We start from the raw sequence: 23,042 nt of genomic DNA on the forward strand, positions 1-23,042 counted from the left end.
TTTCATGACTGTTTTCAGTGGTGTTAGTAGGTAATTTTATGTAAAACTACATTAGGAAGTGTAGAGAAAGGAACAGACAGGGAGAAAAAACAAAAGACCCCAGCATTTAAGAAGAGGCAGAGCAGACACATGTGATGAGAATATATTATCTTCCACTTTGTAATAGGATCGCCATTGCACCTGTGTGACACTTCCTCTTAAGGGGAGAAATGACACTTCGATGAGGAACCTGTTAGAGTAAGCACTCAGAGGAAACCTCATGCAACACTGAAAGAAGTTAAGTGTGGAAGAAAGAAAAGACATTGCTTTTATCTAGTTTTTTTGTCACCTAGCAATATAAGTGAGGCCTAGACGTTTGGCCAGTTTAATTACGATAAATCATGCAATTAATGATGCTGTCATTTTCTCAGAAGAACTCAGAAAGCACCAAGAGCCTGAAGAAACTCATCAGCATGTGCACCATCAGTTCAAAGTTTCAGCACTCTCCTTTTATCTTTAATGAGAATATCTTTTCATTTGTCTCTGTTTTTCCTTACTTACATTCTTTAGTTTCCTTAAGATAGATTTTCAAAATTAGCTTTCAAGAAGACATTGAGAAACCCCCATGTTTAATGTTAGCAATGGAATATGTGTTTATTATATGCTTCAGTCCTCTGGGTTGCTTTGCTCTCAAATCCTTTTGTCTGCTGACTTCTATAATTAATTTCATAGCTGCTTCCCAGCAAGTGCCATCTCTTTCCTTTCCCCTGTATCCTATCCAGAAGGCCACAAAATATTGTGCACAGTAGGAGATCAGTCAATATGCCTAGCTCTCTTTGAATGGATTGGCCTACCATCACAGAGCTTAGCCAGACCAAAACCTTCATGAGATCCAAACATCCAGAAACATGTCCTGGTTTTACTTTCAGGTACCTTCTAGTGACCGTTGGTTTAGTTTAAGAAAAAACGTTACTGCCACATTAGTTTTCATAGATCTTTGCATGATTAGATATCTTGGCCGTCAGGTGGAGAATGCAGAAATACAGCAAAGTCACATAGCCATTACTGATTAGAATCCAGGTAGGGCTTTCAGCCTCTTTTCATTCACTGAGTCAACAAATCCTATTATGTGCCAGGCACTATTCTTAGTATTGGGGTTAATATAGAGATACACAAAATAGGCAAAACCCCCATGATTGTGGAGTTTACATAATAGTGGGAAGAGAATCTTTTTACTACTTTGTTCACATTTTGAGCTTTGTTAAGGAATGATTCATCTGCTTTTTCTAAGACCTGGGGAATCCAGTGATTGAACAAGCCATCAGCCAGCCAACTTAGCACTAAAGAGATAGGACAGGCAGACAGCTTGCTGTCTTCCCTGTTGTAAGCCAGCAATGAATAAATGTGTTTGATGTGAGGATAAGATGTAATAATCTGTGTAGAAGACTCAGTCAAAAATTACTCCTGTAGTACTCAGTAAAAGGTAGTTGTAATAATATATGTAATCATCTGTGTAGAATTATTAATAGATGTAATAATGTATGTAAAAAACTCAGTCAAAAAATACCCGTGTAGTACTAAATAAAATGTAGTTGGTGTGGTGGTTGAATCTTGTAGAAAGAGAATGCTATTAAGAGGTTAACACAAAACTAGAGCTCAGAGCTGCCCTACATAACTGGAAACTCCCTTTGTTCCTGTGTCTTCTGAAATTCCACAAGCTATACTTAGGATGGCAGCATACATCCGTTTTTGTTAATCTCTCTCTGCCCTCTCTCCCTCCCTTTTGGAAGTGGAGTACACCTCCTGTGACCATAGCTTCTGGGTTCATAGATCCTTTATGCTCACATTTTGGCTTTTAGTTTTGGGGACTTGCCCCCTTTCATTCATTTGCTCCCTTAGAAAATCCTTTCATTCATTTTGCTGTTAGGGAGGGAGCTGAGGTCATAGATGGGCAATTTAAACTTCTATGTTGACTCCTTTTTAAAAGATTTGGGAGTGATGACTTTGGTAATAATAAATCTGAAAAGGCAATATTAAGGCATGAAATAGTCATTTATGGTACAAAATACAAAGTATTGACATAAAACCAAGATGTCATAGCAATGGAAACATCTTATTTTCCCTAATGTATATATAGGAGTAAACATGACTTTTATGGACATTTCAAAAATCAGACAAAATAACAACTTAGAAATTTTTATTTGCTTTTATTCATTTTACCTAAATGTCTCTTCCTTTTTACTTTCTTTGAGAAAGGTTTTAATAACTCAAACACTTAGCTCCCATTTTGGCACCACTAACTGCATCACATTTGTTATTTCATTGTTTTTGAAATGACAGATGCTTCTTTCACATCTTGTAGGAATGAAGAAGAAAAGAGTTCATGTCAGATATAATGATTACTATTAAAATTAGTATTTCTCCCCATTTATTAAAAATGACTTTTTTCTTTGTGTTGAATTTTATATTTTTGAATCCTTTAAGCCAGAATTGAAGATATGCACTTTATGAAAAATTATTGTTTCATTAGAGAGTGTCTCCAATAGAAATAACTGAAAATAAATAATGAATTGTTTTCTTGACATCCAGATAAAGAAGAAACTTTTAAATATTTTATTAAATTGAATTGAACTGGATGTAGAATGCAGAATTTCTAGTACCAGTTAGATTAATAATGCCCAAACAAGAGTATCATCATTTCAGAGGATCATTTCCAGTTCTCATCCCTGAAATAGTACTGCTTGATATAGGAGATCACAGAATAGTGATACCGAGAGAAATATCTAGGATAAGTGTGTAACTCACTGAAATTCCTGGAAGATCTGACTACTTAAGAACATTTTTGCCTTAGCAAAGTTATATAGTATCATTATCCACAAGATCCTAACAGAATTATTTAAGTACCTGGGAAATTTGTTTCAGTTACACTAGGAATGATGAGACTATTGCTCAAGTCTGAGATCCTGGCTTGTTGCTTGAAGATTAAGGAGACAGTCTTCTTGAAATGTTACCCATGTTTCAGCACCAGTATGGATTATAATTAGTTGTTCCACATTAAAACATTATCATGCCTACCTACAAAACCTGGGTACACTTTATCTGGGAATAATGCAGGCATGTGATTTTCTGTGCAGCTTTTGGAAAGTTGGGCACTATGAGTTCCAGGTGTGGAAGGAGGAAATTGGGCATTCTGATAGCTATGAAAAATGGGCCTTAAGGATTTTCAAAAAGAGAAACTGAGCATAAGATTTAGAAACCCAAATGTGTCCATGTGATTTGGGGGATAAATCCAAGAAAGAGACACACATACCATCATCAGATGATATGCTCAGGTCATTTCTGTGCAGTATTTGTAGGCTCGTTCACAAGGAGAAAAGAGAGTGGTCCAGTGAAAAACAATGTGTGGGTCTCTCTTGCGATGTACTGGGAATTAATTGCATAGATTAGGTAAACTTGCCCTTTATTTCTAATAGAACCATCACTAGAGGAACACAGGTTATTGAAAAGAGCTCTGACATCCAGTCAAAATGACTATGTTACCTGAGCCAACTCTGCTTGTAGATAAGTCTGGTTCTAGATCTTGTCCAAGTCATTGAATTTAATGTCAGTTAGACTAACTAATTTCAAGCTTCTTTGCAGCTCTGTGGTTTTCTGGATATTTGCACTTTTTTTTTTTTTTTTTTTTTTTAAGTTTGCATCATGCTGGAGGTTGATGACACCACCTTGCATATGGATAAATTATACCAGACTCTTAATAGAATGATGTTGGAAATGTAAGGTGGTGATTTGCCTGTATGGGTTATGGAAGTTTAGGCCATTTAAAAATCTTTGGACTGGTCTCAATGGTCACACACTCAAACTAACACTAACCTTGATGCTGTCAGATTCTTGGCTTATTTTCTAACATGGAAGCAGAGCCTTTGGCTTCATTCTCTGTGACATTGATTTTGGTCAAAAATCCCTTCTTATCTGTAGCAAAAATATGCACAAACTGGGCCAGTCTTGTGACAAGGCTGCCCATCAGGTATTGCATTCCATCCAGCTCTCTCATTCAGATTATTGACATCCTGATGTTTGTATTGTACCGGGACCATATCCAGGGTAAGCTTTGGGAAAAGAAATTATAGAGTTGTCTTTTTCAGTGAAGTATGATGTCTGTTACCCTTTGTTGGTGAAAGCACATTGGCTGTACATGCATTGATTCTGGTGAAGGTGCAGGTGTTCTCTGAACATTGTATTTTCTCTATCTAACCTTTTTATTCTTGCCGTGTCCACACTAGATACATAAATAGCAATGTATGTCACCAGGTACTGCTAAGATGATGATGATGATGATGATGATGATGATGATGATGATGATAATAGCATTTAGTAGGTACCGGTGTGAGTCAAGTACTGACCATGGAATGTTACATCCAAAGAACTAGTCTGTATACATATGTGTCATCAATTCATCAATATGTCAGAGGAAATTTTGTAAAGCAGAATTCCAATTTCCCATCTTATAGTATCATTTTCTGCCTTTGATCTGTATGTCTGTATATTAATTTGCTTATTTTTTAATTTATATTCAGTAAGAAAAAATATTTTTAAATGTGAGATTGTGTTAGTTCACCTGAATAACATGTCACAGTGTAGAACATTCTTGTTCATAGTAGAAGATTAGTAAAGACTTGTTATACAAATAAAGAAATAAAACACTGGCACAAGGCCTTTCTTCAGATGTTTTTATTGACAACAGACCTTCCTTAGTTTTAATGGCGTTCATGATTATTATGGTGCTACTCTGTGCAGAGCTTTGGCATCAGTTCCTTCCACTTTTGGCATTCTGCTAAATGTTGATCTTGGTTATGTTTGATCCAGGTTACCATGGTTAAAAAAGGAAATGTGAGATCCTATGTATAACCTTCTACATGTTTATAAACTGTCAGGCTCTTAGGTTAAAGCTTAAGCAAGGATATTCCTTAAAACATTTATATTCCCCAAAATCTGAACCAGAAAATTTATTTTCTTAAATGGCCGCCTCTGTTCTTCCAATAAAAAGGTTTTCTGGCAATTTTGGCGTTTTCATGATGGCTCAAGAACCTTACAGAATGCCTGCACATGAGGTTGACCATAAAGAGTTTAATTAAAGGGTAAAGCTCCTGGTTGAGTGTTTCTTATACACTACTGAACGATTACATTTTGGGAGGGTAATTAGTGTGAACATTTCTCATTGATATTTTTGGTCACCTTGGGAAAATTTCAGACTTGCTAAAGATACTAGTATGTACGTTCTATTCATGGCATTGTTGTTCTTATTTTTGAAATGATTACATCCCAATTACTTTTTTTTTCTTGCTTTAAACTTAATTTTAAGGGTTCAAAATCTTTCTTGAACTTTAACAGAATAGTTGTTTTGAGAATGGGTTATATGCTTGGCATATATAGTCTTGCAATATTTATATATCTTATGTGACAATTTGATAAATCAATAACCACTCCAATATACAAGTGGCTTTCATTTACAGAACCATGCCCAGCTTAAAAAGAAGAAGCAGTGCATATTGGCAAAACATTTCAGTTTCAATAAGTAAATGTTGACTGTGTTGTTTCATCATAAAGCACCCATGCTAATTTGGGTTAATATTAGTCTTTCTCTTGTTAATTTTTTAGCATAAGTATTGTGAAGAAAGTGACTAATAGAGTGACACTCCCAACTTATTGATAAAAATTTAACTTTAATTTCCCTTTCATTGGTGAACTAAATTATTGCTGAAATTTGAATCAAATCTGACCTTTCTTTCCCAATTGGTAGCACAGTGATTAATACACACACAACACACACACACACACACACACACACAGAGCACATATCTATTTTGACAGTGATGATAAAAGACAGCATATTTGGTGCTTTTCATTTTGCCTTTCTTCTCTCTACCTTTCTTGCTCAAATCCACAATCCGAATCATTACAGTGTTCAACTCTAAAGTAAACTAAAGAAATAAGAAACAGCATGAATATAAAGCGAGATAGCAATTATTTTACTTGCTTTCTTCATGGTAAATAGTTTACAGCATTGTTGATTAATTTTCTGTAGCTTAATTTGCAAACTATTGATAGCATTTACTAAGTGCTACCCACAAAATTATGTTTAAAATAGTATTTCCACTAAAAAAAGCTACAGTAACTTTTATTTTGTGCATTTGTATATAGTCTCGTCTTTCTCCTTCCATCCTTCAAACTGTGACAGTTGAAATTTGGCCAGAATATTTATTAGCTAAATGTTGAAGAAAATATATTTGTTAAAAATAGTTTGGGTTATTTGCAGAAATGAAAGAAATTGAAACAGATCAAGATTAAATGACAGTGGAAGAGTCCGGTTAGTTTGGTGAACAGAAAGCTGAAGTAGGGCTGATTTCCTGGCACTGCTTTCTCAGCAAAGAGAACAATTTTAATCAGTTACAAAAATATTTGTGATCCATATGTTCCTCTCTGCTCATTCCCATATGCCCATATTCTCTTTTATCTTGGTAGATGATGACTTTATGATTCAGGCATGCAAGAATAATACCTCACTGACTTTAGAGCTTGGTGCTATTTCAAAACGTGTCCTGGTAATTACGCACACACATATATCCAGGCTGTCCCCGCTTTGAGTTAGTTATGTGAATATCAGTTTGTTCTTTCTCTCTTCCTGGAAAGAATTATATCTTGCATCCTCCTACTGAGGCTGGAATAATGCATCTAAGACTTAGTTTTGGAAATTACATTGCTGTTCACCTGCTAAGTGAACTGTACAAAGAGAGGGTCTTAAAGAGAAATCAAAAGAGTTGCCATGATCCTTGAGAACGTCATTCAACTGGGGAAAAGTAAAACAGAATCCAGAATGCATTTCATAACCATCACTGACGCTTATGCTAAGACATATTAGATAACGGGCTTGTTGGTTAAATAGATTCTAATTTTTAAGACATGATGATTTGTATTTAATATTGAGTATTAGTTATAGTAGCTATGGTGAAACTGATCAAAATTGAAAAATTAAAATTACTATTGATTAGCAATCCAGTTTTGTCGTAAATGCATGTCTAGCTCTCAAAAGCCATATAATTTCCAAAAATGAAAGAAGCATAGTTTAAAGTCTAATCATCCATCTTCATAAAACATGAATAAATCCAGAAACTACAAGTGATTGAATTTTCAACAGTTGTTTTCCCTTTGCACAACAAATGGCTTTGTAACCCAATATGTTATTAATATAGCCACAGTAAAATCCTGTAAGGAACCAGCTGTGCTCATTTAAACTTGGGAGAAGAGGGTAGCAAGGAGGAGGGAGAGAAGGTTTCTAATCTTCAAACTAAATAACTGGGATGCATTTAGTGTTTTCATAGACAGGCATATGTTGGAAGAGGTGTGCATGCTGTTGGATTTAGCCGTTGTGCACCAGAGTAGAGTTATAGGGAAAAGGAAGAGATGCAACTTGATTTGGGCAAATATTATTAGGAGCCCGTCTCTGTGTTTGCATTCAAGCTGTCTTTGCCGCTGCTCCTGTAGGAGTTGTGAGAAAGAGAAAGTGCACACTATAGCATGGATTGTTTTCAACAGACTTGAAGTTTGCAAATCTGTTGAATCCCTCTGTCAGTGTTTCTTCGCTGTCAAACAGAATGCCCAGCTGGCAGTGGCAATCCCGATGGGGAGGGAGGGCTATGGATAGATTGTGTTCACCCTGCAACAAGAATATTAGGCATTCTTCTTCCCAAACTATAAGTGGAGAGAAAAGAGCTTTCTCAGCCATGCCATTATAAAAGTTTTCTTCTTTCCTTCTTTTTTGTTTTAACTTTCTTAGAGAATGTTTCATTTAATCAAAACCTTTCAGTACACTTTATTCAGGTAACTTTCATAAAGAGAGAAACTACAGCATTAAAATATATAATATAATCTATAATTATGATAAAGGCTTTGGTTAGAAAAAGGAAGCAAAACTTTTGCTCATAGGTGATCCTGATTCTCACTGGGGCAAACACACAAGCTTGTTTTTTTTTTTATTATTTTTTTTAATACAAAGTGCGAGATTTCACTAAAAAAGGTTAAAATTGAAGTGAGTAATCTTCGGTGCATAATGCAATTGTTAATTTTAGCTCCTTGCGTGGGTGCCGTTCTGACTTGAACAGCCGGCTGTAGCCTTCATTAGAGAAGAAGCAGGCAGTTTGAGACAGGTGGAGCTGGATCAAGCTGTGAACGTGATTTGCTGGAAGCTGGTCATTAGTGTTAGAAACACCGTCTTATTTATTTCATCCTTCACCCTACCATGATTATTGCAATTATTATTATTTACTTTTCATCTTTTTTCAGGTTGACGATGTGTCACACTGTGTAAGGGAATCGCATGGAGATGGGCATTCCGAACTGTTAATGGGGACATGGGACTCCAGTTGTCTCTGATCACTTGTGTGGATTTTCCTGGCGTAGAACGACAGAAGCCGCTAGTAAGTCGCCAAGACCTACAGCACGAATTCTGCACGAAAGGTAAAGGTCTTGTTGTCTGGCTGTCATCTCATCTGTATTTTAGATTTGTTATTATAGAAATGTGCCTGCTTGTATCCAGCAGTTCACTGAATGTAACCATGACAGGATCTGTATCAGAGACTCATTTGGCTTGTAGTTTGGAGAATTAGAGCTCAATTTGTTCACTCCATTTTAAATCTGGTCACGGTCTGTTTTTTACTTAAATGCTCTAAAAAATGAGTTAGGGCAACAGAAGTCCCCTACTCAATGCACTGAGAAACAAGCTGTTTGCCAGTGGAAAATGGAACTTTTTATTTCATTAACCACACATACTGAGTGTCACTGAAATATAAGAAATCCATCAGAATGCACTGGATGAAATAATCTAAAACCTCCCAAAACCTGAATGCATTGCTTACTAGTCACTTTACAGACTCAAACTACCATCCTGTTGGAAAACTTCCTTTTACATTCCCACAATCCTTTGCCGAATAAGCCTGTGTATTTTAAAGATATCATTAGATACCATCTGTTTTGTCATGGTAGATTTTAGTGAAATTTCTGTGGTTTAGATTTTTCTCACGCTTCCTATTTTTAGTTGGAAATAAAGTTACTGAATTAGTAAATGGTAATTGAACACTCTCGAATAAACATATTAAAACTCTTATTTGTCCAATAATAATTACCATTGTAATGACTGGGAATGGGACAGTCATTGCTTGGGAATTTTTTGTAAAAGAACTAACTTTCTAAGCTACAGCGCCTCTCTCTCCTTCTCCTTCTTCTTTCTCTTTTCTTTCTTCTTCTTCTTCTCTCTTTCCTCCTCCTCCTTCCTCCTCCTCCTCCCTCCTTCTATTTCTTCTTTTTTTTCTTTCTATTTTTCTCACAGCTTAAAAAAAGTGAGGAGGAAGTAAATGCTAAATTATTCATGAGCCTCATTTGACAGCACATCAGAAGGGGAAGTGTCAGGGGTTTTATAAAGGTAGGGAGAAAAAAATAATAACAGACTTTAACTCTGAAAAGCCATTTCCAGTGTCTGTAGTCTATCGTGAGCATGGAGAAGTAGAGTTTAGTTGGGATAGCTTCATTAGAGCTGCCTGCCAAAGACTCCCTTCCACAGGATCTTGTCGCACCAGTAACTGACAGGAGCTTGGGAGAGGGCTTACGTTTTTAATAACGTAGCTGTCAGTTCGAAACCTGGAAATGTGGACCCTGAAAGGTTTATTGCCAAAATTAGATACCATATTTATGCTGAATTGTTACCTTTTCAATAGATTTTTTGCCCTTGCAGACTACCGTATTCCTTATATCTAGGGAAGCATGTCTATGTTTGGAACCTGCAAATAATTTCTCAGTCATCTTAGAGATGCTGCAGAACATCAATACCACATCTTGAGTCAGAAGTCGAGGGTCCTTTATTCAAAAGTGGGAGAAATATCCTCTTTTGTTGCTTCTACCCTGTAGTGGAGAATCGGGGACTGGTAGTTGTGTGGGAGTCAGGTGTCTCTAAGATTTGTTGACCCATTTTGATGGCAAGGTGTATTCACAAGTGTGTGTAAAGGGGGTGTGGATGGGACAACTGCATCTGCCTCTTGTGCATGCCTTGGGTACTTGATTTCACCTTGTTTTTTCCACCTTTTGTATAAAATTCTCAAAATTGCTCATTTGGATTTGAATATGAAAAGAGAAATGAAATATCTAAAGAATGATAGTAAATACCTTGCACTGACTTTATTTTCTGATACCTTAACCTTTTAGGGCATAAAATCTTGTTATTTTAATTTGCACCTGGGAGAATGTCTGAGCAAGGAGACCTGAATCAGGCGATAGCAGAGGAAGGAGGGACTGAGCAGGAGGCAGCTACTCCAGAGAACGGGATTGTTAAATCAGAGAGTCTGGATGAAGAGGAGAAACTGGAACTTCAGGTGAGTGAGCATGAAGAGACCCTGACTCTCATACAACTGTGTGCAGATCCCTTCTTTTATTTTCAGAATACTTTAAAGATTTATTTTTTAAAGAGTTTCACTAGTTGTATCATTAGGAAATGCTAGTCTCCTACTTTTTCAATTTTTGTCACTTTTTGTCCTAACCCAACCATGCTCTAAAATGTGTTTTGTGGGGAAAAAGTCATAGGAAAGTATTTATTTTCTGAATTTGCACACAGCATCCCCTTACCAATTTCCAGAACACCTCAAGGTGTACATGGAGGGCTTCTCCCAAGGCAGCTTCAGACTAGCTGAGTTTTAAAAATGAATTTGCTGTTCTGTAGAAAGGTGAAGACTCAATTTATGGTAAACTAAGAAAAATCAAAGGCAGGTGTTCCTTTGACTTTCATGGGCATGCTAAGGCTCAAGTCTTATTAGCAAACAAGCTAAACCCTAGAATTCCTAGCCACAGAGAGAATACTAGAAGGAGGAAGAAAGACTGGGAGTGATTAAAGGAAATGAAAAAGTGTTGTGAAACATATCATGATTTACAAGGGAAAGAGATTTGGTAGAAGGAAAACAAACTGCACTTACAAATAGCTTGTAAGTACTGATTTTCTTTTAACTAAACTACAGAAGTGTTAACTCTTTATATACCAACAGTTAACAAAGGCAGATAACTGCATGATGGCCAAAAGACTTCAAAGCTGGCTTTTCCTTTTCCTCTTTCCAATAGTTGCTATAAAGAGAAAAGAGCTAAAAGTTAGTCAAAAGTTTTTTAAAGCTAGGGAAGGAGGAGTCCTCCCTAATGTTTGTGATGTTCTGTTGCTATTATTATTGACTTCTCTACTGTAGCCAGTAGTGACATTTTTCTCTCTTTCTTTCTCTCTCTCTCGGTTGTTGGTTTACTGTTTGTTTTTGTTTGTTTTATTTTATTTTGTTTTATTTTCTTTCCAACATACAGAGGCGGCTGGAGGCTCAGAATCAAGAAAGAAGAAAATCCAAGGTAGGCTTCTTAACATTCTAAGTAGACCTGATATCATGGGTATAAATTGCATATTTTATATCAGAGTTAAAGGATTTGCCAGCAGTTCAGATGATTGTGTCCAGATATTGTGGGGGATCCCGGTTGTACTGGTGCTGGCTGTTTTTGATGGGGTTGTGTTTATGCGTGTCTTACTTTCTGCCACTATATATTTTTTAATTAGAGGATTTAGTGTTCAAATACCTGTAAATGTATGTATTTGATCCTGTTTTCACACTTAGAGATTTGACAGTAGTTTACAAAACAAACGACCACTTGTTTTGTTTTTATTTTAAATAAAATTTAGAGTAGATATTTTATTCTCACTACTTGATTTCTGCCTTGAAGTAAACAGATACAGCTGTTTAGTACATACTTTTCATCCTTTTAACCATCTTCTCAGTCAAATCTCCTGCAAACTTAGTTTTAGTAGAAATTAATTTTGCCATTTTTTCCTCCTGATATTTTCATGAAATGACAGGAATTCATTCTTCATATGTTCCCAATGTGATACACACAATTTACTAAAAGTATTTTTTTAATTTATCTGTTCACATTCCTCTTTACTTCCATCCCCATCAACATAGAGGTATGATGCTTAGAGCCAATGTAGACAGTAATGATTGGCAGACTTGAAGTTTGGTTTTAAAAATCTCATTTGGGGAAGTCATGTAAATGTGGAGATGATTTGGCAGTGCGAGAATGTTTCCTGTTTGTTTCCTTTATTTTCCTTTCCTTCCCTTTTCTTTCCCCCCTCCTAGTCAGGAGCAGGAAAAGGTAAACTGACTCGCAGTCTTGCTGTCTGTGAGGAATCTTCTGCCAGACCAGGAGGTGAAAGTCTTCAGGATCAGGTATATCCCCTTGTCATTATCATTAATTGCATGAACGGGATCCACCTTTGTGTGCATGACTCTTAATTTGGTGTTAAACAGTGTTTTGGGGGAGAAAAATATAATTGAAAAAAATAATTCATTTTTTGGCTTCATCCCTTGCTTATTCAACATTCTAAAATAGTTTAATGGTTTGTCACAGAGTATTACATTTGTTTTTTTCCAGACTCTCTGAAAACTGCAAATGGAAAGGAATTCAAAAGAATTTAGATTAAAAGTTAAATAAAAAGTAGGCACAGTAGTGCTGAATTTCCTCAAAGGCTCTCTTTTGATAAGGCTGAACCAAATATAATCCCAAGTATCCTCTCTCCTTCCTTGTTGGAGATGTCTTACCTCTCAGCTCCCCAAAATGCACTTGCCTATAAGAAACACAATTGTTGGTTCATATGAAACTTAGGAAATAGTGAATAAGGTGCATTGAACTTTGGAGAAATACTTTTATGGCCTTTGGTGGAGATTTCTCAATACTGCAAAAGTTGTCCAGAAATGAATCTGAGCTGATGGTGACTTTAATATTATTAATCTATCACTGCATATTTTTACCCTTATTTTTGCTCCTTACAGCAAGATTAGTAGGTTATAAAAATTTAAATTTCAACAAAATTATTTCATGACAAAATGGGAAACTTCACATCATACTTATTTTTGTTTGCCTTTTAGGCATCATATTAGCTTTTATAAAAAATGGTCTTGCTGCTGAAATTGTACTTATTTTATCAGAGGCTGGGAGCAGTCAAGACAAAAGTAAAATGGTTTACCTGAGCCCAGGGGAGGGAAAAATTGATTAAGATATCATTATTTTTGTTTGGTTTGGTTTTGCTTTTTTCTTTTTACTTTAATTGAAATACTCTGAATTCCCCTCATGGAAACAGAGAGCATTGAGAGCACTTTCTTTAAAAGGACCAAAAATAAATTCCTAATAGATTTTGTCCTAAGAGTGTGTGTTTTTTTTTTTTTTTTTCTAGCATCATTTTCTCAACACGCCACTCATGTCATAAGGCATGGACAGGCTCTCTTTCAGTGGCCATTACTGTGTTTCGTACACATGCTTTATTTTACTTGGGCTCTGAGAAACGTGTAGCTTTCCTTCAGCATTTTATTTGTGCTTCTATTTTTTAATGGAGATTGAAAAGGGAGAATCATGTGAATATCATGGCTTATATTATTAAATGTTGATTGATGGCTTGTAATGTACTGCACACAATATATGTTAACTCTGCAGAATGACAGGCCCTGTAAGAAGTAATGCCCCAGTTGTCCCCCACTCCTAATGCCAGGCAGAGAAGGACAGCCTTTATAGACTTAATCTGCTTTTGGTCCCATTTGAAAAGGTACCAGGAGGAAATTTTTTAAGGGATCATCTGTATCATACTGCCCACTCTGGACCTAAGTCTAATGTCTCCATACAATTGGTGCAGAGAAATAAGGTGTAAATGGTGCTTTGTTCCTGCTGGTTCCAAGCTCAGAAACCAAGACTAGCTTTGTAGGAGAGAATGAGACCTGCAAGCTTCTCTATGGATTGGCTGAGGAGTGGTGGGAGCAGGGGACTGATAGAAAACATCCAGACACACACATATAAGCAAGTGGCCGTGTTACCTTTTTAGAGAATAAAGAAACAGACTTTTGAGTTTATATGCAATGCCTTCATTAGGTACCACCGGCACTTACAAAATGTGCGGACTGAATCCCAGAGAACACGGGCAGAAGTATACAGTATATGGATTGTATCGCTTCCCCAATGTTTGTAAATCCACAGTATTTGGAAAACTGCCTTCATTTTCCAGTGTGGGAAAAACTCTTGCTACCTGTATTACTTGATCTCAGACCCATATCTGATGGTTCAGTCTGTCCTTAAGTTAAAGGAATTTTGCTTTTCTAATGTTATACTATTTACCTATCAGTGTATTACTGCAACTTGAATCACTCTTTTACTGTTGTTGGATATAAACTTATCCTGTACCAATGTATTTATTAACACTTGTATTTTATTATTGAGCATATCAATAAAAATATTAAAAAATAACAGATTGTTTTTTACCAACTCTATAGCACTTTTGTGTGTTCTTTCAACACCGTAACGTATATGTATAGAAAAGATAATTTTTTTCCTGAGTATAGTATTTGTCAACACATGGCATCAATTTGTACATTTTTTTATGGTGGATATTCTTTAGCCTCTGCTCATGCATTTATAATATATGTCCAACCCTCTATGATTTTAGATTCATACATACAGAGGCTGGATGTTTCAGTCAGTTTTGAAGAAGCGATGAGATCACCTTCATGGCCTGGGAGCCCTCAGTTTCCCTTGAAGATTAACTGTCAAACTGAATCTTCCCCACCCCAGCCATGTCTTCTGGACCAGAAATGTCCCAGTGATTTATTTAGCAAGTAGAAGCAAATCCTATCCTTAGAACCTGCCTGAACCTTTGCATATTAAGACATTTCTGTCCCAAACTGCAATAAATGACTCTATAATCAAATTACGCTCCATTTTTATGAAGTTTATATATTTACATCCCCAGGAAAAACATGTTGAAGTTGGAAAAGTCAGCTAAAATATTTATGATGAAAGTATGTTTTATTTCATCATTTATATTGTGTGACTTTATAAGCATAGTGAAACAGGGAGTTCACAATGGAGCCCCTTCCAAAAAAGAATCTTAGCTTCAGAGAACTTTTCTTTATGTTTGTTAGATTGGCCAGGTTTACTGAGAACCATTAAGAATCCCAAATTATGAGGGTACGAGCATCAATTTAGTCACATGTCGTGTGAGCATTAGTTTAATTTTCAGTGAGAGACGTTATTAGTCATTGGGATTATTTTTTTCCTACATCATAAATTTTAATGTCACTAGTGGAAGAAAGCTTTGCCATCAAATGATCTCTTACATAAGAATAAGTGGGCTTACCGTTGGTTAATTTGTCATAGTTTTAATCATAGCATAGGTTTTTCATAAAACTGAAAAACATGATTTGGCTCATTCTTCTTCAAAACAGTGAACATACTATCAATCAAATGGCTGATACATGTGAGTTAATGCAAAATAATCTATTTTCAGTGCAAAATAGATAAGAATAAAAATGGATCCAGTCCCAATGCTATAAATGGTCAATCTTATATCAAACATCATTTCAAGAGAATATTATATTTTAGAAAGGACAAACTGATGCTAAAATAAAATAATATTAAATATATATTATTTATGAAAAATATAATTTTACTTCCTACCTTTTCTAAAAGGCAATGCTTATTGTAACTATGCATTATAATGATTTATTAATGGTATTTATAAACAATTATAATAAGTTTATGCCTAGAATTCCTGCAATTATGTAGTCTGCTCTTCATTGTAGTAGAAATCATTGTTGACCTGGGTCTAGAATCGAGTTTTTATTGCAAATTCGGTAATAGAGGCTTTCTTTATGTCTGTTCTATTTGTAATTATGATTCCTAGTATATGTCTGTCTTTGTGCCAATTTCCCCTTATAGGGAATTGTAGAATGGAACTACAGAGTCCTTTTTTTTTTTTTTTTTAATACAATGGCTGTGATGCGAGCTTACCAATAAATAAATTTTTTCTAGGTGTTTAAAAATAAACCCGTAGAAAAAAATTAGTATTGTGATCTACAGGAATTCAGCTTGGTTAAGGTTAATATTCATGAGGCAAAGTTTTAGTACGAGATGTTCCTTATGACCTCCCATTGACTCCTGAAGATTAAATCATTTTAAAGGGCAATTAATTTTCTGACAGGTTTAATTTTTACCATTTAAGAAAAAAAATCTGCACCTGGTTTTCATTTTTCTATACTTCATAACCTCTATGCAAAATGGGAGCCAGACAGAGATTACTAAACCTGGCCCTAAATTATTATATTTTTTCCCCAACAGGAATCAATTCATTTACAGCTTTCCAGTTTTTCCAGCCTGCAAGAGGAGGATAAATCTAGGAAAGATGACTCTGAAAGAGAAAAAGAAAAGGATAAAAACAAAGATAAAACCTCTGAAAAACCCAAGATCAGAATGTTATCAAAAGGTGAATGTGAAAATGTTTCCTTAACTTACTCAATTTGGGCACAAGCGTAATCACAGAACACATTCTAGATTTCAAATGCATATTCACCTCCCACCAAACCCTGCATATAATTCTATACGTGTACGTATCTGTGTGTGTGTAAAAAAATGTGAATTTGATTTTCTTTCTGTTTATAGCGTCATTACTTGTGTTGCTAGACAGGTTATTTTTAGGATCACATATTTCTTTGGATTCACATTTTAATATTCTGTTTTCAGTGACAAGCTTGTACAAGGAATAAATCTAAATCTGCCCTAAATTTAGGTTTCTTGGATCGATTAACTTGGATTGGTGAACAGTAATGATACCGAGTTTGATACTCTCATGTTTATCTTAAAAGACAGAGAGTGGATTAGCAATTCTCAGTTCATAAGTGATATGGTCCCCAAAGTGCAGATGTATACGTCAGTGTAATACATGATTCGCATTTTATCTGGCACAGAATTTAGTCTCTGCACGCATCTACTATCACATAATGTTTATTTAAGAAATACACACTTCTACTTCAATAAATCACTGTCTAAAAAAGTCATACCTTTACAAACTGAAAGCCTACAATCCAAACTGTCCAAATTTTTGCCATACCAATCATTGTACAAAAACAAAACTAAGTTGAAATGAAGAGTACCATGAGTAAACAGTCTTGCAGTAAACTTAAACAAACAAACAAACAAACTGGGCAGCTGGGAAATAATAGAGCATCTGGTCAACTGAGGAATGACAACCACCTCTAACAGTTATGTGTTCTATAACCATACATCTACTTATAATTGTTTTTTCTGCTGAGGAATATCTAAAATCCAAGGTGTATATGACAGTAAAGAAGTTCAGGTTTCTAAACCAGTTTTAGAAATTAAGCTTTGGGCAACATTAGGATATTTAAAAGTCTTGGGAATATTTAGTGGACTGTATTTTGTACTGACTAATAGGTAGTCTCATTAGAGAACATTCTTTTTTTTTTTTTTTTTTTTTTTTCGCTTTCTTTAAGAGAAAAAGGGTTCCATGGGATCTCAAATCTTGAGAGCTCTCTCTGTAGGTAGGAGTTCTGTCATGTGGGGTTTGTGCCCTTGTAATTTACAATGCAGGATGAACACATAACATATTTGACTCTACCTCTCCCCCATACCCAGACTGTGCCCACTTCCCCTTGTATGACATTTGGATCTTTCCATAGTCAGGATCTATTTGGTTGTTTTCCATCCCTGAATCTAATTTTCATCCTGATGTTATATTGCCAGGTTGCTAGTTTTGAAACATGTCTTTTTATACCAACAGCTTCACCTAAAATTTATCTGAGCAGGGGGGAAGCAGGATAGGTTAGGGAAACCTTTTCCACCTCACCTTTCCACCATCATTCCCGACAACTCCATCCTGCTATTTGTTTCAGATTGCAGCCAAGAATACACGGATTCTACAGGCATAGACTTACACGAGTTTCTGATTAACACATTAAAGAATAATTCCAGGTAAATTATTAAATAAGCCTCTTGTTTTTAGAAGGATCAAATAGAATATTACAATCAAAGTTATTAATCCAACACTTCTAAGAAAGCCATTGTAAAATGCAGATACCTTCCCTGATGTCTTAAAATATGTCCTGCATTTTTTTTCTGCTGATGGTGTGCATGTTTACTTTTTATGGAGAGTCTTAGTAACTGGGTAGTTACTCAATTAATAAATTATAGTTTAAGAGTTCTGCTTTTGGGATCACAAAGAGATACTGGCTGGGGGAAAAATATTGAATAAAAATTATTGTTGTCAAATAAGCCAATTATGTTTTAATGCAGCTGTGTATTCATTTACAGTCAGTACTTGGCCATTGATTTGTTCCAGTTTCCTATTTATTTGAAATATACTACTTATTTGATGTGGTTTTTTTTTGATCCTAGTACTTTGCATGTCATAATGAACATTAAGACTACAAAATTTAGATATTTCAATATACTTCACAAAGGAATACTCTTAAATAACGAAATAATTTGTAGTGAGTGAAATGAAATAATATGTAAATGGTCAGCATATTCCAAAGAAGAATTAGGTCTAAGTTTGTAGCAGCATACATTAAAGTAATGTTTTCCATACATTTAATGCATTCTTTAGGTTTTTGGAAGTGGGACATACATAAAACCTTTTAAATTTAACATTTATTTTGCAGGGACAGGATGATACTTTTGAAAATGGAGCAGGAAATTATCGATTTCATTGCTGACAACAAGTATGTTAAACTGCAATGCTGGTTAATTTGATGATGTATCCTAGTTTGGTACTGGAGTTAAATGATCCACTCTGGAAAGACTTAGGGATAGATAACACATTGTTTAATATGTTCCTTGATTTGTTAAATGGAGACATTATTGGAGTTAGGAACTACATGCTGATGAGAATTGTTGCTTGGACCATGTGTGCTTCTGCTTGTTAAATTCCTGACAAAATGGCTATAAACAGTGGGCCACTGATTAGCATAGAGTAGCTGTAACAAGAAGAGACCCTTTTCATTTTTATTATAGTTTTTTAATGGGCTCCAGCTGGCTGCAGTCAGTTATGCCTGAAAATAATTGTGCTGCTTCAGTGTAAACCGTGTAATGACACATCTCCATATAGACATCTGCAGTCACGTATTCTGTCACATCATTTGTCCTGTGATAAGGTATCATGGACTAAAATGCAATACTGTCCAACAGACATGACATTCTATTTGGCAAGAGAAATGTGTAACGATGAAACAAAGATGCTTATAGCATAATCAATAAATATGTAATAAGTAGAATTTTTTTCTGGAAATTACGACATTAAGTGATGCCAGAAATGCAATAGGCTTAGTGGTTTAGATGAGAGAGAGATAGTTTTGTGTGTATACTTGTAAAATGTATTACGGGCAAAAAATGAAAATGCTGATTCCACTTTTTCTTGAATTATATTCCAGTAATCATTATAAAAAGTTCCCTCAGATGTCATCGTATCAGAGGATGCTTGTCCATCGAGTGGCAGCTTATTTTGGATTGGATCACAATGTGGATCAAACAGGAAAATCTGTTATCATCAACAAGACCAGCAGCACCAGAATGTAAGCCCCATCACTGTACTTATTTAGCGTTTTCTTTTTCTCCTATGGATTCATTTATAAGATCACAGTATAAAATTCACAGTACATGACATTTAAAATGTGCAATGTTATTTATCTCTTGCTCTTATCAGAAGTAGTGTGGCATTTATCTATAGACGATTGTCTGAGAACCAAGAAAGTTTATAAAATTCAGAAAATAAAGTGGATTTATTTCCTGCTCTTTTACATAGTTCCTGAAACATAATTTTCTTTCTTCCATCAGTACTCTGTGAAATTACATACAAAGCTGTGAAAAATTTTATGTCAAAATATAACTTAAATTAAAAACAACAGATATTTCTAAATGACCATGACATACACAGAATAATTGTTATTTTCTTTCTTCTTTCTTCTGCTTTTTAGACATCTATCTAACCTAGGGGCAGAAGTCTTGCCTCTAAAACCCAATTCTACTTACTAGTTGTGTGACTTGGAGCAAGTCATTTAACATCTGCCATCTCCATTTTTTCACCTGTAAAATGAGAGTTTTGAGCTACATGAGACATCTAAGCCTTAGTTCTAAAAAGAGAATGCCAAGTTTTTTCCCTTTAAAGTAATTGTTTGTTTTTATCTTAATACCTGTTCATTGTTTCTTTGAGTCACCAGAAGCATAATAACATGAGTAGTCATTTGCTTTGAAGCTTGGAGCTGTTTTTCTTGAACCTATATATCTGTTGAGTACAGTATAAGCCACTTCTATAACAAAAGGCATGTTAAACTAAAAAAACGGCCCACATAAAGCATCCATTTTTATAATTTTCTTTTCTCACAGTGTGCTTGGTAAACTGTAAATTGCGTGCTCTTTAGGAATGTTAGTGAAGGGAGCTTTTGTGTCAAGCAGAGTATCATGGTTACAATACTCTATATTTTCTGCTCACCAGAGGTTGGGACAAGTGGGGATGGAGATGAGGCTCTTTCTCAACTCAAGCATCAGTTTGTGCTCAGCAGAGGTCAGGGGAAAGTCATAGTGAAGAGAGCACAAACTGGGAGATCTGGGACCAAGCATGGCTATTATTATTGTCTCAGGGACAGTGAGCACTCCACTTCTGTGGGCTTCAAATTACTTATATATCCGCAGGATAGTTTGAACTGAATCATGTTTAAGGGTCCTTGAAGTTTCAGAACCATTCAGTCCTGTAGTTGCATTCTACTGTGTTAGCAAAACACATTTTAAAAATTTATCAGCTTCCTATTTCACCTGATTGTTTACACATGGGCCTCATATTTGAATAGTAGTAAAACTTAAAGATAACTTTTAAAATCCTTTATATCTTCCCTCTCCATCAAATACTCTTTGTTGTTGTTATAGTTGTGTTATTCTTCATTTTTTAATGACTTTTAGATATCATAATGCAGGGACATGCTGATTGCAAAATAGAAAAGCAGTTGACTACTTCCTTTTGATTTTTTTCTTCTTCTTTGTCTATAAGGTCATAGCAAACATGGAAAACTCCATAGTTCAAGTATATTAAATATGATACAATTTCAACTGGTGGATAGTAGATTTATTTTTAATTCACACCAATTTTGCAATCACATAGTCATAAATACTAGTCCATATGTTTTAGACATGTTCCCTTGGAGAATGGCTTTGAGAAAATTAAGCATTATATCAAGACTCCTGGTCAACTTTGAGTGCTAGTTCTAAACCTGATCTGCCCAGTATGGTAGCCAAATATGGCTATTTACATTTTGATTCATATTTATTAAATTTATATAAAATTTTAACTTTAAAATTCAGTTCCTCTATCAGTAAGCCACATTTCAAGCAGCTATTGGATACAGCAGATATGGAACACTGATATGATTTTAGAATTTTCTATTGATTAGCTCTTTTTAAATCTTTGTGTTTCCTGCACGTTCCCAAATACCACTGGAGAACATAATTTGTCCTTTAAAACTTTTATTTTCTAGCGAGTAGGTATCATATTACTAGAATCTTTCACTTCTAGAAGAGTGCCAGCTTTTTTTTTTTTTTTTTTTTTTTATTAATGGCCATTTAAAAATAGACTCCACATGTTTACACCTTTAGGAAGAGTTAAAAGTAAGTGTGTGCAGAGAACACCCTCTTGAAGGTACAGTTGCTACAACAGGAAGGCCAGGACTCAGCCTCTGGCTAACTCCTTACTCTTATACACCACCATTTAGATCCCCCTTCATGAGTCAAAGCAAATCATGCCTAAATAAAAAAGGCAAGTAACTGTATGTCGTGGACTTTCAGGGTATTTACTGAAGTATTGAGCTCAGACAATGTTCAATTCATAGCTGTCAAGTTCTACTGTTCTATTCTAACTACATTTCTGACCATGCTCTATTTGAGTGGCTCTTGAGGGATGGTGGTGGCTCATCCTCTATTTGAGTAGTTATTGAGGTGGGGGTGGATAACTGATGTATTTTAGCACACGGAAAAAGAGGATGAATTAAATCTCTGTATCCAAATAGGAACAAATCACAGTTTTCAGAACCTGAGTCATTGTCAACAATTTTAGTGAAAAGAAGTGTTGTTTTGTGGAAAGTTATGTTCAATTTTAAAAGTCTGTTGCCATGCTCTTTGGGGTTGAATTTCAAAATGGGACATTATACCCAAAACATTCTATTCAAGTTCTAGGTGTCTTGGTTTTTTGGTTTTGTGAAAAATTTCAGAGTTGTCTTATCAGGGCAATCAACGTGTGTTGGTCAGGGGAACCATATTAATTTCAAACTATTTCTGGATTGAAATGTCTTCATTTATTTAAAGGAGAGAATACTGAGATGAGAGTTCCATGTGAGTTTTGTGTTTGGGGAATACTTTCTCAGTACCTAGAGTTTTAATGCTACTCCAGTGTAAACACATGACATGCATATTTTAATGACACTGTAGCCTGAGAGAAATGCAGAAAAATGTGGATTGAGGGTATTTTTGTTTACTAAAAGGTAGAGGGAAAAAAAACTTCCTTTTATATTTTTTTTCTTTAGTGACACTTAATACTACTCTGATGTTTTTCTTCTTCAGTGACACTTTAATACTACTCTGACATTGATGTTTAAATAATTGTAACTATTTCAGCTCCTTATTGGTTAGAATTTATTTCCCAGAATACTGATTTTCTAGGTGATAGGCAGGTGAAGTATCTATAGAATGTGACTCGAGAAGGTTAGGTTTTTCATGGAGAAGAAAGAATTTCACATAAAGTTCAAAATATTACGATCATAACAATATACTCTGTGAGGATTACATATGTGTGTGTACTGCACTGACCTCTAGTATTTTCAGTAATATACCCAGATATAATCTATCTGCTCTTTTATGATGAAAAAACTTATCTTATGATATACTTCTGTTTGTTAAATATCATCCCTTACTTATATTAACATTGCCTACTGCTTATCATTTCACCACTTTACGTCTTGTAATAATATACATTACATGAGGTAAATGTATATTATTATATTTAATACAAAAAAACTTTACAATATAATAATTAAAACTTCATTTTACAGAAGAAGAAAATTAGGCACAAACTGAGTTTTAGTTTGGGGCTTACAGAGAAGCAATGGTTAGCATGACTGGGACCT

The 23,042-nt window shown here is 35.1% G+C and overlaps 1 protein-coding gene across 22 annotated transcripts in view; it reads left to right on the forward strand.

Moving 5' to 3' along the window:
- The window catches only part of ARPP21 (cAMP regulated phosphoprotein 21), a 158,917-nt gene that overhangs the window by 33,540 nt on the left and 102,335 nt on the right, over window positions 1-23,042 (forward strand). For 17 of the 22 annotated variants that reach the window (XM_033212973.1, XM_033212984.1, XM_033212977.1 and 14 more), the window contains exons 2-9: window positions 8,317-8,490; window positions 10,228-10,394; window positions 11,359-11,400; window positions 12,180-12,269; window positions 16,201-16,345; window positions 17,772-17,850; window positions 18,540-18,599; window positions 19,308-19,448. In XM_033212973.1, coding sequence (XP_033068864.1) covers window positions 10,266-10,394; window positions 11,359-11,400; window positions 12,180-12,269; window positions 16,201-16,345; window positions 17,772-17,850; window positions 18,540-18,599; window positions 19,308-19,448 — 686 coding nt within the window. In that variant the 5' untranslated portion in view covers window positions 8,317-8,490; window positions 10,228-10,265. Of the gene's footprint in view, window positions 1-8,029; window positions 8,232-8,316; window positions 8,491-10,227; window positions 10,395-11,358; window positions 11,401-12,179; window positions 12,270-12,474; window positions 14,351-16,200; window positions 16,346-17,771; window positions 17,851-18,539; window positions 18,600-19,307; window positions 19,449-23,042 lie in introns of those variants that run through there. The other 5 variants (XM_033212975.1, XM_033212976.1, XM_033212992.1 and 2 more) reach the window with 5 other exon arrangements.

The sequence above is a fragment of the Trachypithecus francoisi genome, unplaced genomic scaffold (assembly GCF_009764315.1).
Source record: "Trachypithecus francoisi isolate TF-2019V2 unplaced genomic scaffold, Tfra_2.0 Lachesis_group0, whole genome shotgun sequence".
Lineage (NCBI taxonomy): Eukaryota > Metazoa > Chordata > Mammalia > Primates > Cercopithecidae > Trachypithecus > Trachypithecus francoisi.